At 27.5% G+C, this 13,422-nt stretch overlaps 1 protein-coding gene and 1 pseudogene across 1 annotated transcript; both read left to right on the forward strand.

Moving 5' to 3' along the window:
- The first annotated feature begins 2,221 nt into the window (after positions 1-2,221).
- Positions 2,222-6,973, forward strand: LOC113370568 (annotated as a pseudogene).
- Positions 6,974-8,369: 1,396 nt separating this feature from the next.
- Positions 8,370-13,422, forward strand: LOC113370500 (E3 SUMO-protein ligase PIAS1-like). Its single transcript, XM_026611173.1, has 8 exons — positions 8,370-8,545; positions 8,824-8,993; positions 9,287-9,347; positions 10,071-10,364; positions 10,627-10,725; positions 11,043-11,524; positions 12,131-12,276; positions 13,053-13,422. Exons 1-8 carry the CDS (start codon positions 8,522-8,524, stop codon positions 13,292-13,294), a joined length of 1,518 nt encoding a protein of 505 aa, XP_026466958.1. The 5' UTR covers positions 8,370-8,521; the 3' UTR covers positions 13,295-13,422.

Raw genomic sequence — 13,422 nt, forward strand, 5'->3', positions numbered from 1 at the left:
AAAGGACATCTACACCTGTTTTTTAACGAAAAAAAACTATCCAATAGCTCTAAAGCAAATTCGTTAAATGAGACATTATTCAGTGGAAGTAACATATCTTCTGTAAAAAGCAATTCTTCGGACAATACACATGACTTCAATCAAAAAGAGGTTTTTAAAGACAGAGTTATATAAAATTTGTAGTAAAAATGATGTATTGTACAAAGATCTTTATTTATTTAAAATATTCATACTGTTTTTTATAATTTTGTCTACTTAGATCATAAATTATTTATTATTAATTAATTTATAAACAAAAAATATGTGAATGACATGCCTTATCATGTACCTAATTATTTTATCATAGTTAATTATTTATTTTTCTTTTACTTACTAGAAAAATTAATATAATATTTTAATAAATACAAAATACTAAAATTTGTTAGAATGCATTTGTTCATTGATGACATCATGTTAATCTTTGTTTATTGTTGCAGATGATAAATAAAATATTTTTTATATATATAATAATATGTGTTTTATTTTAAATAAAATGTTTTAATCAATTTGAAGAAATCGAATTTTTAATTTGAAACTTCATATTTTATTATTAAAACAGAATAAATTTATATCATTTTATATACTCTCTTTTATCTATGATGCCTAACACAATATCAGATTAAAAATAAAAATATTTGATGTATCTTTATGCAAATATTTTGTTTCGTAATAAAAATGTACTTATAGAAATGTTTGCTCCATGAAACAATAAGTATATAAAGATCTGTTTTAATTAAAATTTATAAAGTAAACCGCCAGCTGTATATAGACTTTCTATAGAAAGTATCATAATATATTTTATTGATTTAATGTATATATTTGTATATACATATAGTTTGACTTAAAGTACAGTATTTCACACAAAACCAAAGATGCATTATTTGAATTAAAATCTTTACAATTTTCAGTATCATTTCCTATAAAGATTTGTGTGCTCTATTACAAATATCATCCAGCTATATGATCAGTGAAAAACAAATCATCAGAATCAAATAAAATTCTTAAGTCCGATATTTGATTACAATCTATCAATGCAGGTGTTAGAAATGTTACATTCAAAATGTATTGGAACGCGCTTATGTGAAAACCTAATAAGAATCCCTCACCATAAGAGTTGGAAAGAATTCAGTTGAGATTGCAATATAAGCAGTCATCAATAGAATTTATTTTGAGGTATAATTTAAGATCATCTGCAAACATAAATAATTTAAGCTAAATAATTCAGATATGTCATTAATAAAAATAATAATAGTAGTGGACCAAAATTGATCCCTGAGGATCACCTGAACTGACATTTTCGATATTGCTCACTAATCCATTAATAGAGATATTTAAGATTGTGAAGATAACTCTTAAAAAATGAATGAGTGAAGAATTAAGACCAATCTTAGATAATTTATAGTAAGAAGAATGTTATGCATAATGATATATATATCATGCAATTTATAATCATAACATTCTTCTTACTATAAATTATCTAAAATGGTCTTATTTCTTCACTTATTTATTTTTTAAGAGTTATCTTCACAATCGCAAACAGTTTGTCTATATTAATGATGGATTATTGAGCAATATTGAAAATGTCAGTTTAGGTGTTCCTCAGGGATCAATTATTGGTCTACTACTAATGAAAATTGCAATTTTTCAAAAGCTATACTGAAGTCAGTGTAAATAACATCTTGTCCCTTAGTGTCAAGATTCTCAGCAATAAATTGTTTTAATACAGATTATAATCTGTAGATCTATAGATATGCAATTGTAGTTTTTTTCATTCAGAAATAATTTCAACCAAAAATATAATATTACACCACCAAAAATAAATGAATCAACATTTCTTCTACATTTCATCTTTACATATTTAATTATTTACTTAAGCAAATAAACGAATTAATGTTTATCAAACTAACAATTCTATGGTAAACATTAATTCGTTATTTTAAATAAATATTATTATAATACTGTGATTGAAATCATTTGCTCTACGCTGCGATCTATTGGCAAATCAAAATTTTTCTAACTTCTTGTTATTATTATAATCGGTGTCATAAATAGATTTTGACATTGCGGTCGGTGTGTTAGTCAACCTTTTTCTTTATTTTACTGTAAGTACTAGAAAAAAATGTTTTAGTACAAGGATCTATTTTTTAATTAGATTCGGCCTAGATTCTTTCGTTTTCTATTAGAACATTTCGTATGTAACATTATAACCTTGAAACTGGGTGTGTACTTACCAATTATAGGCACATCTTGAACCTCACGTAGCTGTTTTTAGTTTTGTATCCTCATAAATAATCAATTATGGGTTTGAAAGAATGTCAAATCCTGCTCGATAACCCTTGGAATACATATTATGCCCGCCAGACTATCAACGGAAGGGTTGAGATAACTTTTGATACTCCAAAAAAGTTAGAGGTGGGAAATTTATCTTGTTAGATCAAACAATCATAATATTAATGTTATTTCTTTTTAGGTATTCATATAGTCTTTAAAGGTGAAGCGCACACGTCATGGATGGAATCAGAGACAAAGACTGACAATCAGGGACAATCACAGACTGAAGACACGAGCCTTTCGGGTCACGAAGAGTATTTTCAGATACAATATATTTACTAGGAGGCAAAAATGGTTTGAATCAAGTTATATTTTATATTAATTTTAGTACACAATTGATGAAATAGATTATAATATTATTTTAACTTAATTTAAAATTGAATCTCTTCTTTGGTCATCTTTATCTCTTCCGGAAGCCCATTGATAATTTTTATAGCACTCCATATTGTGTTCCACCTGGTTTTATTTTTTTTTTGTTTGTTTTAGATGATAAATTTTCTGTTGTCTAGTATTGTGCTCATGTATTTCCTTATTTATAGTTATCGATGTGCATGTTTTGATTTTTCTATGTTATGTTATGTATTAGTTTGCACTTCATCAATTCCTTAATTATATAATTATTTTCCTTAACTTGTTATTTGATTATAGATAAGCACATATTATTAATTCAATGCTGTAATATGATCCTATGAAACATCTTTTCACTTTATCAAGGGGGTGAAATTGAATTACCTGCTGGAACGCATACTTATCCATTCACCTGTGCGCTTCCTCCTTCATTGCCATCTAGTTTTTGAAGGTGAATGGGGATATGTTCGATACACAGTTAAAGTCACTTTAGATCGACCATGGAAATTTGATCAGGATACAAAAATGGCATTTACTGTTATTTCGGCAATAGATTTAAATCTTGATCCTAGAGTAAAGGTATTATTTTTCATTTACTTTTATATAGTAATAATTGAGAATGATGCCATCAATAATTTTTGATGTTGAAACACAGCTATTTCTTTTAAAATTGTTTTAGGAACCAGTGAAGTTGGAACTTGAGAAAACATTCTGTTGCTGCTGGTAAATCAGGTCCGCTTAGTGTAATTGTTGGTATACCTGTAACTGGTTATGTTTCTGGTCAAGAAATACCAATCAGTGCAGAATGTGACAATAATAGCAATGTTGCTGTAACATCTTTAAAATTCACATTACGCAAGGTAAGATATCAATTTTAATTGGAATGATCTCACATAACGATGTTTTCTTATATTTTTTTGTGTATTTAAATGTGATAACAATATTCTATTTGCAGAATGTAAAATTTCACACGCAAATGCCAAGAAGAGCTACTAAAGAAGACAGTATAGTAATTGCTGAATTGCAAGTGGGACCAATTGAACCTGGTAAATCTGCAAACTGGAATCAGAAAATGACAATTCCACCATTACCACCCAGCAATTTAGTAAACTGTGGGATTATTGATTTAGATTATGATTTAAAGGTACTTTTAAAAAACTTCACTCTAAATATCTTTTTCTTATAAGCTTTTATCCTTAAACCTTATCAGAATATAAATCTAATAATTTATTTATACTTACTCTAGGTACGACTTTGATTATTTAAATAAAATATTTTTAAGACAAATTCAAATATTATATTAATGAAGAATTTCTCATTATAATATTGTACCATTTCACACCTCTGATATGATTTATTGGCAAATATTTCACAATTATAAGCATATATAAAAGCAACTAAGCTTTATAACAAGGATGAGCAACCCGCGGCCCGCGGGCCGCATGCGGCCCGCCGATGTTTTACTGCGGCCCGCCAAGCATTCTCAACAACAGATTATTTTTTCAATTCAACAATAGATATTTTTATCAATACGGCTGTAAAGGCTATTTTGTCGTCAGTCAAATTCTGGTAAAAAACTGTTGTTCGAAGAAACAAGAGCATTTTCTGATAAATAAATATTATTGATAAAATAAATATTATTGATAAAATAAAATATTAATTAATTTATTGATTTATATAAATATTAACAAGCTTCAATATTGCAAGAAAAGTTGAGAACTTGTCCGAGAACATAGCAACAACGCATTTCTAAATTCAAAATAATTAAAAAAGTGAATCTTATAAAATCGCGAGGGTTAAATCATCGTAAATTTAAAAACTTCCTGGCAATTTAGATCATGAATATGTCGATTTCAAATACTAAAATACGTTAGCTCAATAATATTATGCTTAAAGGAGTATACGACTCAAATGGCGAATTACAATTGTTTTTGGATATGAAATAATAATTATAGTCCTTTAGGCATTTTGCTAATAAAGAATAATATCTTTTGCAGAATCTTGTGTTTCACTTTTCATATTCAAAAAAGGAAAATGTGAACAAATTTTAATTGTGATTCCAAATGTTCAAAGCTAACAAGACAGCTGTTTTCATGTAAATGTTTTCTTCGCCATTTAACATGCAAAATAATACATGCAATAAAAATGCATTTTTTCAGTAAATATCGAATTTTTTTATAAATCTAATGTCACCATTGAGAAATTTGCGCTTTTAAAAATATGCAAATCAAATTATGATAAATTATTTTTTTGGAAGTACGTATCTGCACGTATTACACAGGTCCACAAAGAAAAGTCGCTGGATAATAATTAATTCATTCAGAAAAGATCTAGATTGAAGATTGTGCTAGTTTTTAAATGTTTTTCAATTTTGTGCCCCAATTTTGACTATAGATTTATCTTCAGCGGTAAAGAAACATTGGAAAACATATATCACACACCCAATCCAGACAACTCTTTTGTGTGGACCTGTGTTAATTTCAACTATCATAAAAAATTACCATTTATCAAAACTGATTAAAAAACCTGCATACGCGTTGCTACTTTCCGCATTAAAAAAATTAAAATAAAGCACAAAATCAAATATAAAAAAGCAGTGGTAAATTTTGTATTAAAGTTTTTAAGTAAAATTGTTTCTCTTTTAAGTATTATTTGTTTTCATTTTGTATTAATATTTATAAACACTTATAATATACACTCGTAATTATATAAAATATATGCTTTGTTCAATTTTATATTTTGTGCTTTTCTTGTGGTAATTTTGTAATTTTGTTGCAATTACATTATTCCCGCGCTCAATCAGTGAATCTTTTGACTTAATTTTACATCAGACTTTTATCAGAGTTTATGAAAAGGCTTCATTTTTATTAAAAAAGCAATTTATTTTTATCATTGCTTGTACGGTCGTGATAATTTTTTTAAATTTTTTTCTTAATTTTACTTTTTGTGCGAAATGGAAAACTACACACAACTCTAAATTTTCATTATTTTAAAATAGTCATTATAGTAGTCCAATCATTTTTTATATAGCTCGGTAATCGATCAATTAACTACTATTTCTTATGAACGTTTTTAATTGAAATGCGATCAAGATTTTTCTGAGCTTATAAAGATGCTTAAATTTATCCGCTCTATTCGCTGCAACATATCAAAAATGGCAACGAAATGGTTACCTCCGATAAAACTAACTAATTTGCAGGCTTATCCTATCATACAAATATTTCTCGATGTGCATCAGAAGTGCATGTGACACATTTTTGAATGTGTCGCAAAGGGAGCTATTTCAGCAAAAAAAATGATTAATTTAATTTCAAAATCAGGAGATAAAACTGTTTTTGAAAGAAAACTAGAATCATTTTCGGAGTATAACATAATTATAATATGAATTTTAGTATTTTAGCTTTGCAGTGGGTAAATTATCAATGTAATGTTATTTATACATTCAGAATTAGTTAGTCATTTCGTATACTAATGATTTTCTAAAAATATTTTCTGTAGCTAAACGTTTGCCGGGTCAGCTAGTATATATATATAAATTACGTGCGGCCCGCCATAAAATTTGAAAATTTAAATTGGCCCGCGAGTTAAAAAGGTTGCTCGCCCTTGCTTTATAATATACTTCAATTATTAATTGTCTTCAGTTCTATTATTGATGATCTATTCCTAATACATAATCTTTTTTTTCAGATTGAGACCGTGGTACCTGGTATCCACAGAGGTCTTAAAAGTAAAATTCCTATTATATTGGGTACCATACCCCTTGCTAGTTTCCAGCCTAATGCACCCTATACTGATGTACCAGTGCCACAATCAAATGTTGCACCAGCTGAACCAGACACTTCCAATCCAAATGCAGGAGGTTGGGCTTTGCCATCAGGTGATCCTATGGGAGCTCCTTTGGATAATTTACATGCGCTTTATCCTAACATCCGTGAGTTTTTAATGGTTTATTTTCTATTAACATAATTTAGTAAATTATGTGCTAAATGTTAAATGTTTTAACATACGTACAAAACACGCCTTGTGCAAAAAAACTGTTCAACCAATTAGTTTGCATAATGTGAAGAATCATATTCTTTCCTTTTTAGCGGCACCAACATTTGCTGAAGGGCAGTTTGGAGCTACATCTATTCAAGATAAGAATGATACACAATATACTAGAATGCAGCAACAAACATTTGCTCCATGTTATCCTACATTTGCGTTTAACCCTTCTGCACCCGTAATGTAAATATTTAAAGTACTTTAGAGATTTTCATGTAAAGATTTATCTTTTATTATCTTGTTTTAAAGCTTGTTTATATGAAATGTGAAACATATAATTATTTGATATTTTGATATCTCGAATTTAGAATTATTTTCTATAACATATTTTATCTATTTTCCTAGTCATAATATTTTCTTTAAGTTTTTTCCAATTTTTATGCTATTGTTCTGAAACATCACTATAAATATATAGTGTGGGAAATAGTTAAAATTGCTTGTGTCAAAATGTGGCTGCTAATTATTAGATAACACTAAATGTTGAAATTTTTAAAGTTTATAAACTTTGCGTACTATAGTACATGGTATTAAACTTTGCGCCTTATTGGTAAAGCCTTTATAAAATATATATTTATAATTTTTTTTTGAAATGGAAATAAACTCTTGTTTTAATATACTATATTATTTATTTAATAAGCTCTTCATGAACTATAAATCATATATGTATTTTTAATAGGATGATTTGAAATAATGCGATTAACCCTGGACAATATATGTTAGAATGATAAATTCATTCATTATTATAATATATATTAGGTTGTATTATATTATATAGTGCTCAACTATGTATATATATCTTTACCAGAAGGGAGATACTGTATAAAACTTTGTTTCGGGACCCTTAGAACGGATAGACGACTTGCATACTGATAAAATGCATAAAGTAAAAGGATATTTATCCTATCCCTTTCTCCAAAATGTTTACGAATAACTAAAGTCAAATATAAACTTTTTATCTTTTTTTGGCAAGCTGAACTTTTAAATCATTTATAGCTGATAATAACTTTTTAGTACGTACATATTTCTAAAATTTCTCTGGATCGCACCCTTTTACTCAGAGAGAAAAAAAATGCTTTATGTCATATGTGAAATAAAAATAAAACTTTTGGGATATGTTTATTAATTCTTATTACGCACGATGGGGGCTCCGGAGGGCCGGGGTCTAATATAATTGCCTAGACAATATACTAATAGTATAATTGTCAGCGGTTTGCGATATATTTGTGCATGTGTAACTTTAAAGGATATTAGAAATTGAGAGACAAAAATGCTTACCTGCAATGAAGTGGAATCTATGAATTCATTCATTTTCTGCTTTTTTCTTTTTTGTGAAAAGCACTTGTGATATAAATTCAATTCATATTTGAATAGTTGATATAATAATATGTTTCCAGCACAGATGTCGACAATATAAGGTGAAAGTCAAGTCTTTTCCTTATCTATGGTGAAAGTAATCTATGCCGTGATATGCTTATTTATCTATGGTGGTATGCCTGTGTTATGTTTATTTATCTATGGTGGTAATGGGTGGTATTTTTATTTTTGTCAGTTACTTTCTAATCTAAGTTCTCGAATTATCCGCTAGAGCTGATTCTATCTTTCAAAACTTCTATAACCTCAAATTTAATTCATATTTTAATTCACAAACAAATCAAAACTTCAGCAAATGGACAAGCCGATGCAAGTGAAACTCCTCTAAAAAGGCAACTACCTGATTTCCTAAAAAAATATTCTGAACGCCTGGTGTTAAACGATAAACATGGATGATCCTGAAACTTTGCGAGTGAGTATAAAATAGTGCTGAAATTGTTTGTTATTCTAAATTAAAAACGTTTTTAAGTGAGTTTAAAAAAGATTGAAATGTCAAAGTTTCCTCAAATCTATTATTCGATTTTGTCGCCTCTTACTTAAAACAGTTTCTTTAGTTGAGTCTTACAAATTTTTCATTAATATTGTTTTCTACTGTTTTTTTTTATTGTTTTGTACTATCTAAAAAAAATTTAATATCTGTTATCATTTAACTTTTATAATTTACTAATTTGTATTTAATTACATTTGTAGATCATGATCAAAGGTTTTCGGGTTGCTGAATTGCAAAATTTATTGGGTTATGCTCAGAGAAATAGAACTGGAAACAAATCTGATTTATTCAAACGGGCATTGACATTAATACAAAATCCACAACCATCAATTATTGTAAAAATACATGAAATTCACAGAAATCAATACAAGTAAGAAATTATGAAATTATCTTTCTTATAATTACGTTTTGTGTAAAAATACAAATGCATATATGGGTGCTTCTGGAATATTCTTATTATTATACTTATTCTTGTTATTATGGTTAAATAGTTAATTTTACGAAAAGCTAGATAAAAACTTGAAAAGAATGTTGATTTTTGTGTTTTTTGTTTCCTAATTTCTTTAAAGTTTATTAATAAATTTTTAATAAGTTGCATTACAATATTTCATAATTTCCCAAATTATTCATAATTCAAGTCTTTATATTCAACTCTTCCTGCAGAACTAAGCCAAATCAAGTTCCGAACCCATATTCACCTGCTCTAACCCAATGGGGCACAGAGGTATGTAGAAATGACTGAATTTTATATTTGTTATACATAATTTTGTTTGTGTGACAATAATTAATATTACTTGGTTCACAATAATTCATCAATATTTTCATTATTTATGAACTCAATATTACCCAAGCGTCTTATTACTAAATGCAACTCAATATGATTCTTAAAATTATCTATTTTGGTTTATATATTTGATACAAAATTATTTGTTCAAAAGGTAACCATTTAGTAAAAATTTTACTAAATATTTACTATATATCTATATCAATAATTTCCTGGTAACAAAACGTATGTTTAAAAATACAGAATTAGGATAAATCTGTGCATATTGAGCAGAAAAAAATCCAAACAAAACCCAGGCAATATTTAAAAAAAAGGGTTTGATATATATTTTTTTTGGTGTTTTTCCTTTTTTATGTGTTAGATTAATTTCTAACTTCAGCGTTAGAAAAATACATAAAAATAAATATTTATTTTGGTACTATACAATGTTAAGTTTTTTGTTCTTTGATGAATTTTCTTCGAGTTTCAAGTTCAGTTAATATCCTGCTTTAAAATGAGATCGATAACTTTAAAACAATGTTCCCAAATGTTATTTAGAATTGAATTAGTTTCTAATTTTTCATTACCGTTTTGTAGAATTTATAAACTATTCAGCACAATGTGAAAGATATAAGTATACAAGAAATTATAATACTGTTTTTTTTTTTTTTTTTTTTTTGAAAGTTCATTCCGTTGGTGCAAGGGAGTTACATGCAAGATAATAATACCTTTAATAAGGATATGCTTTCAAAACCATTGTTAATGCCAAGTGTACCAGTGAATCCTGATGTACGATTTATCCAGCTACCATTTTATGAAGAAATGGGTGAAATTTTAAAAGCAACTAGTTTGTTGACTTCACATACATCATCGCGAATACAAATGTCTCATTTTGAATTTCATTTGACTCCACAACAGATTACAGAAATATCTAGAAGTCGTTCTGGTTTTGGAAGCAAAATGACTTATTCTATACAGGTAAAATGTTTTTTTCTTGAATTTATTAGGTTTAAATTACATTGCGATCTGCATTTACAAAGAATAATAAAAAGCTTAATATATTCTCCTAATTTCTTGATATAGTTTAATTTCTCATATGAAGACTGTCCTTTGATATTCAGTATTACATTATTTTTTCTAATTATAATACAATAATTTGAAATGTAGATTTATACATTTTATTACATAACATTTTATAAATAAAAACAATATAATTTTTAAATAAATTTGTTTTTAACAGGTACATGTTCGGTTTTGCTTAATGGAAACTACATGTGAACAAAATGATTATTATCCACCTTACTTATCTATAAGAGTTAATGATAGAATAAATCAAACTGTAAGTATTATGACCATTAGCTTTGAATTGAAGTATTTACATATCAATGAATTAAATATAGTATGAATGAATTTATTGTAATTTATTTTTTTGTATATATTTAATTCTTTAGAAGCAATTAGTTGATAAAATTTGTTTTATCAATTTCTTTTAGTGCTTTGTAAGATATTAAATATAAAATTTAAAGTAAAATGTTGCTATATTAGAAATGGCAATGGCAGTTTCAAACTGTACTTGGTGCAAATATTTTATGAGATTGTATTATAATTTTGTTTTTTTTAAGCTGGCAAAGGATTTTAATCTATATTTTTTTATAGATAAATACCGCACCGCGACCTGGTCAACCAGAGAAAAAGGTCCAGCATGCTTATCCTGTTGACATAACAAATCAGATAAAATTAACTCCTACTCAAAGCAACAGGTTAACCGTGGAGTGGATGTCAGATTTTGGAAAATCTTTTGTGTGTAGAATTGCGCTGGTTCGCAAACTCACTGCAAACGTTTTATTAAAGCGTCTTCGAGCGCGTGGTTTTAAACCAGCTGATTACACTAGAGGACTTATTAAAGAAAAGCTAGCTGCTGAAGCTGAAGATTCTGAAATTACATGTTCTTCTTGGCGTGTTACTGTCACTTGTCCATTGAGCAAATGTAGAATAACTGAACCATGTCGACCATCTGGGTGTCGACATCTGCAATGCTTTGATGCATCTGTTTTTCTCAAAATGAATGAATGCAAGCCAAGGTGGCAATGCCCCATTTGCGATCAGCCAGCGCTTTACAAAGATTTGACGCTTGATGGGTGAGTAAAAGTTTAATTAAAAATGATTTAAACGGTATAAATTTTAGATTTTTATAGCACAATTTTAGATTTGCTATATTTTAAGATTTGCTATCAATACAAAAATTTAAACTGTATTATAATTATAACCTTACCGTATGTTACATGAACTTCAAAATATGTATGAATAATCAGCTTAATGAATAAGAATTGAGATTTAGCTATTTAGGTAGATGTTCAAATGTTCAAAAATGAAATTTTCACTTTCGCTGAAAAATTAATATGATTTCGAATTGATATCTTTCAAACATACTTACTATTAGTAATTGGATAAATTAAGTTGACATATTTTATTTCATTCTTTTTGGGTTCTAAAAATCTATTTTAGAATCACATACATACTTTTACCAAATTTGACCTAATTGGTTTCAGAACGACTTGAAGTTTTATTAAATCTTATTAACCAAAGTTAAATTAAAAATAGTCAGTGTTTATCTGCAAGGCATTTGTACGATATTTTAACAAAATTTAAAGTTGGGTTAACTGATCTAATCAAACGACAAAAAAAAGAATGAATTGGCACTTATTACTTATTCCTAAAATTAATTTACTGATTATTATCTCTAGATACTTTGCTGAAATTTTGAATTCGCCAAAACTAACCAGCAGCAATGAGTTATTCATTGATAGAGATGGATCTTGGCATCAAAATGCTGAGGTTAAGGAAGAAGATAACTCTAATGATGCTGACATAGTAATATTGGATGATACGGGTGAGTTTGGCAGTCCAACAAATTGACGTTTTCGTCTTTTTGGCTTTTATTTGCATAACCACGCAATTCATATAGAAATCAAATAGCATTAGTAATATAAACATTTAGTGATATAACAAACTTTAAATAATTCTTTTTTTAAGCAAGCTTTTATGCTAGTTTTTTTTTTATCATTTTGTGCTTGTTATTATAGAAGCTAAGCTATTTTATTTTGCTTTTGAATGATTTTGAATATAATTTCTAATAATTTGATTTGTTGTATAATAAAAAATAACACAAATAAAACTGAAAAAAAAAAACAAATTATCAAGTTAATGAAAACGCAATATAGTAGGTGATGCTTGTATTATTTCTCACATTTTTTCTTTGTGTTTTTTTTTGTTATTTTTGTTTAGTATTTTTTACAGATTTGGCAATGAATATATAATGAATATTAAGTATGATTGCATTAGAATAATTCAATAGTTAATTTAAAAAAAAATCTAGTCTGATATAAGTTAAACACAATGTAACTATTAATATTTAGAATAAATTTATAAAGTTTTATATTTTAATTTGTTTGTTTATTGTACCTATAAATATTTTTTATTTAACTAGTTGTTGTAAATGTTATATGCAGAAGTAAAGTTTTCAGTAATTCACACTTCTAAACTCAGACCAACTAAATTTTGGTTGTTTTGTTCCAAATGAAAAAATTAATAATGGATCTCAGGTACATAATTATAAATATGAAACATAAAATTTAACATAAAAATTAAGTTTTGTTTTTTATGCAGATGCAAACATTGAGAAAAATGACATTGTTGAATGCATAGCAGACACTCCACCATCTTCATCTGCTGATCCTGAACCATTTGTTGTGGATTTAACCGCAAGTGACTCGGAGGAGGATGACATACCTTTAAGTGTTATTGCTCAGTCTATGAGGAGAACGGAACAACCTATTGTTGATGCCGGAAGGCCGCAAGACGTAAGTCGCACACCGTCCACAGATTCAGATGTCATGGTTGTGGAATAAGTAAGAAGGCAGTTTTGCTTGCATATTTTATCTCATGATCTATTTTTATATGATTTTAAGTTGTACATAAGATAACGAATCTATTTATTTATATACAAAAAGCTTTGCTTTTAAATTTTACAAATTAG

The sequence above is a fragment of the Ctenocephalides felis genome, unplaced genomic scaffold, assembly GCF_003426905.1.
Source record: "Ctenocephalides felis isolate EL2017-DRISC unplaced genomic scaffold, ASM342690v1 CF-g0.4_SCAFFOLD_01492, whole genome shotgun sequence".
Taxonomy (NCBI): Eukaryota; Metazoa; Arthropoda; class Insecta; order Siphonaptera; family Pulicidae; genus Ctenocephalides; species Ctenocephalides felis.

Coding starts and splice junctions, on each gene's coding strand:
- LOC113370500 (XM_026611173.1), top strand. CDS start 8,522: ATGGATGATCCTGAAACTTTGCGA. Junction 8,546..8,823: donor ATGATCCTGAAACTTTGCGA/GTGAGTATAAAA, acceptor TTACATTTGTAG/ATCATGATCAAAGGTTTTCG. Junction 10,726..11,042: donor ATGATAGAATAAATCAAACT/GTAAGTATTATG, acceptor ATTTTTTTATAG/ATAAATACCGCACCGCGACC.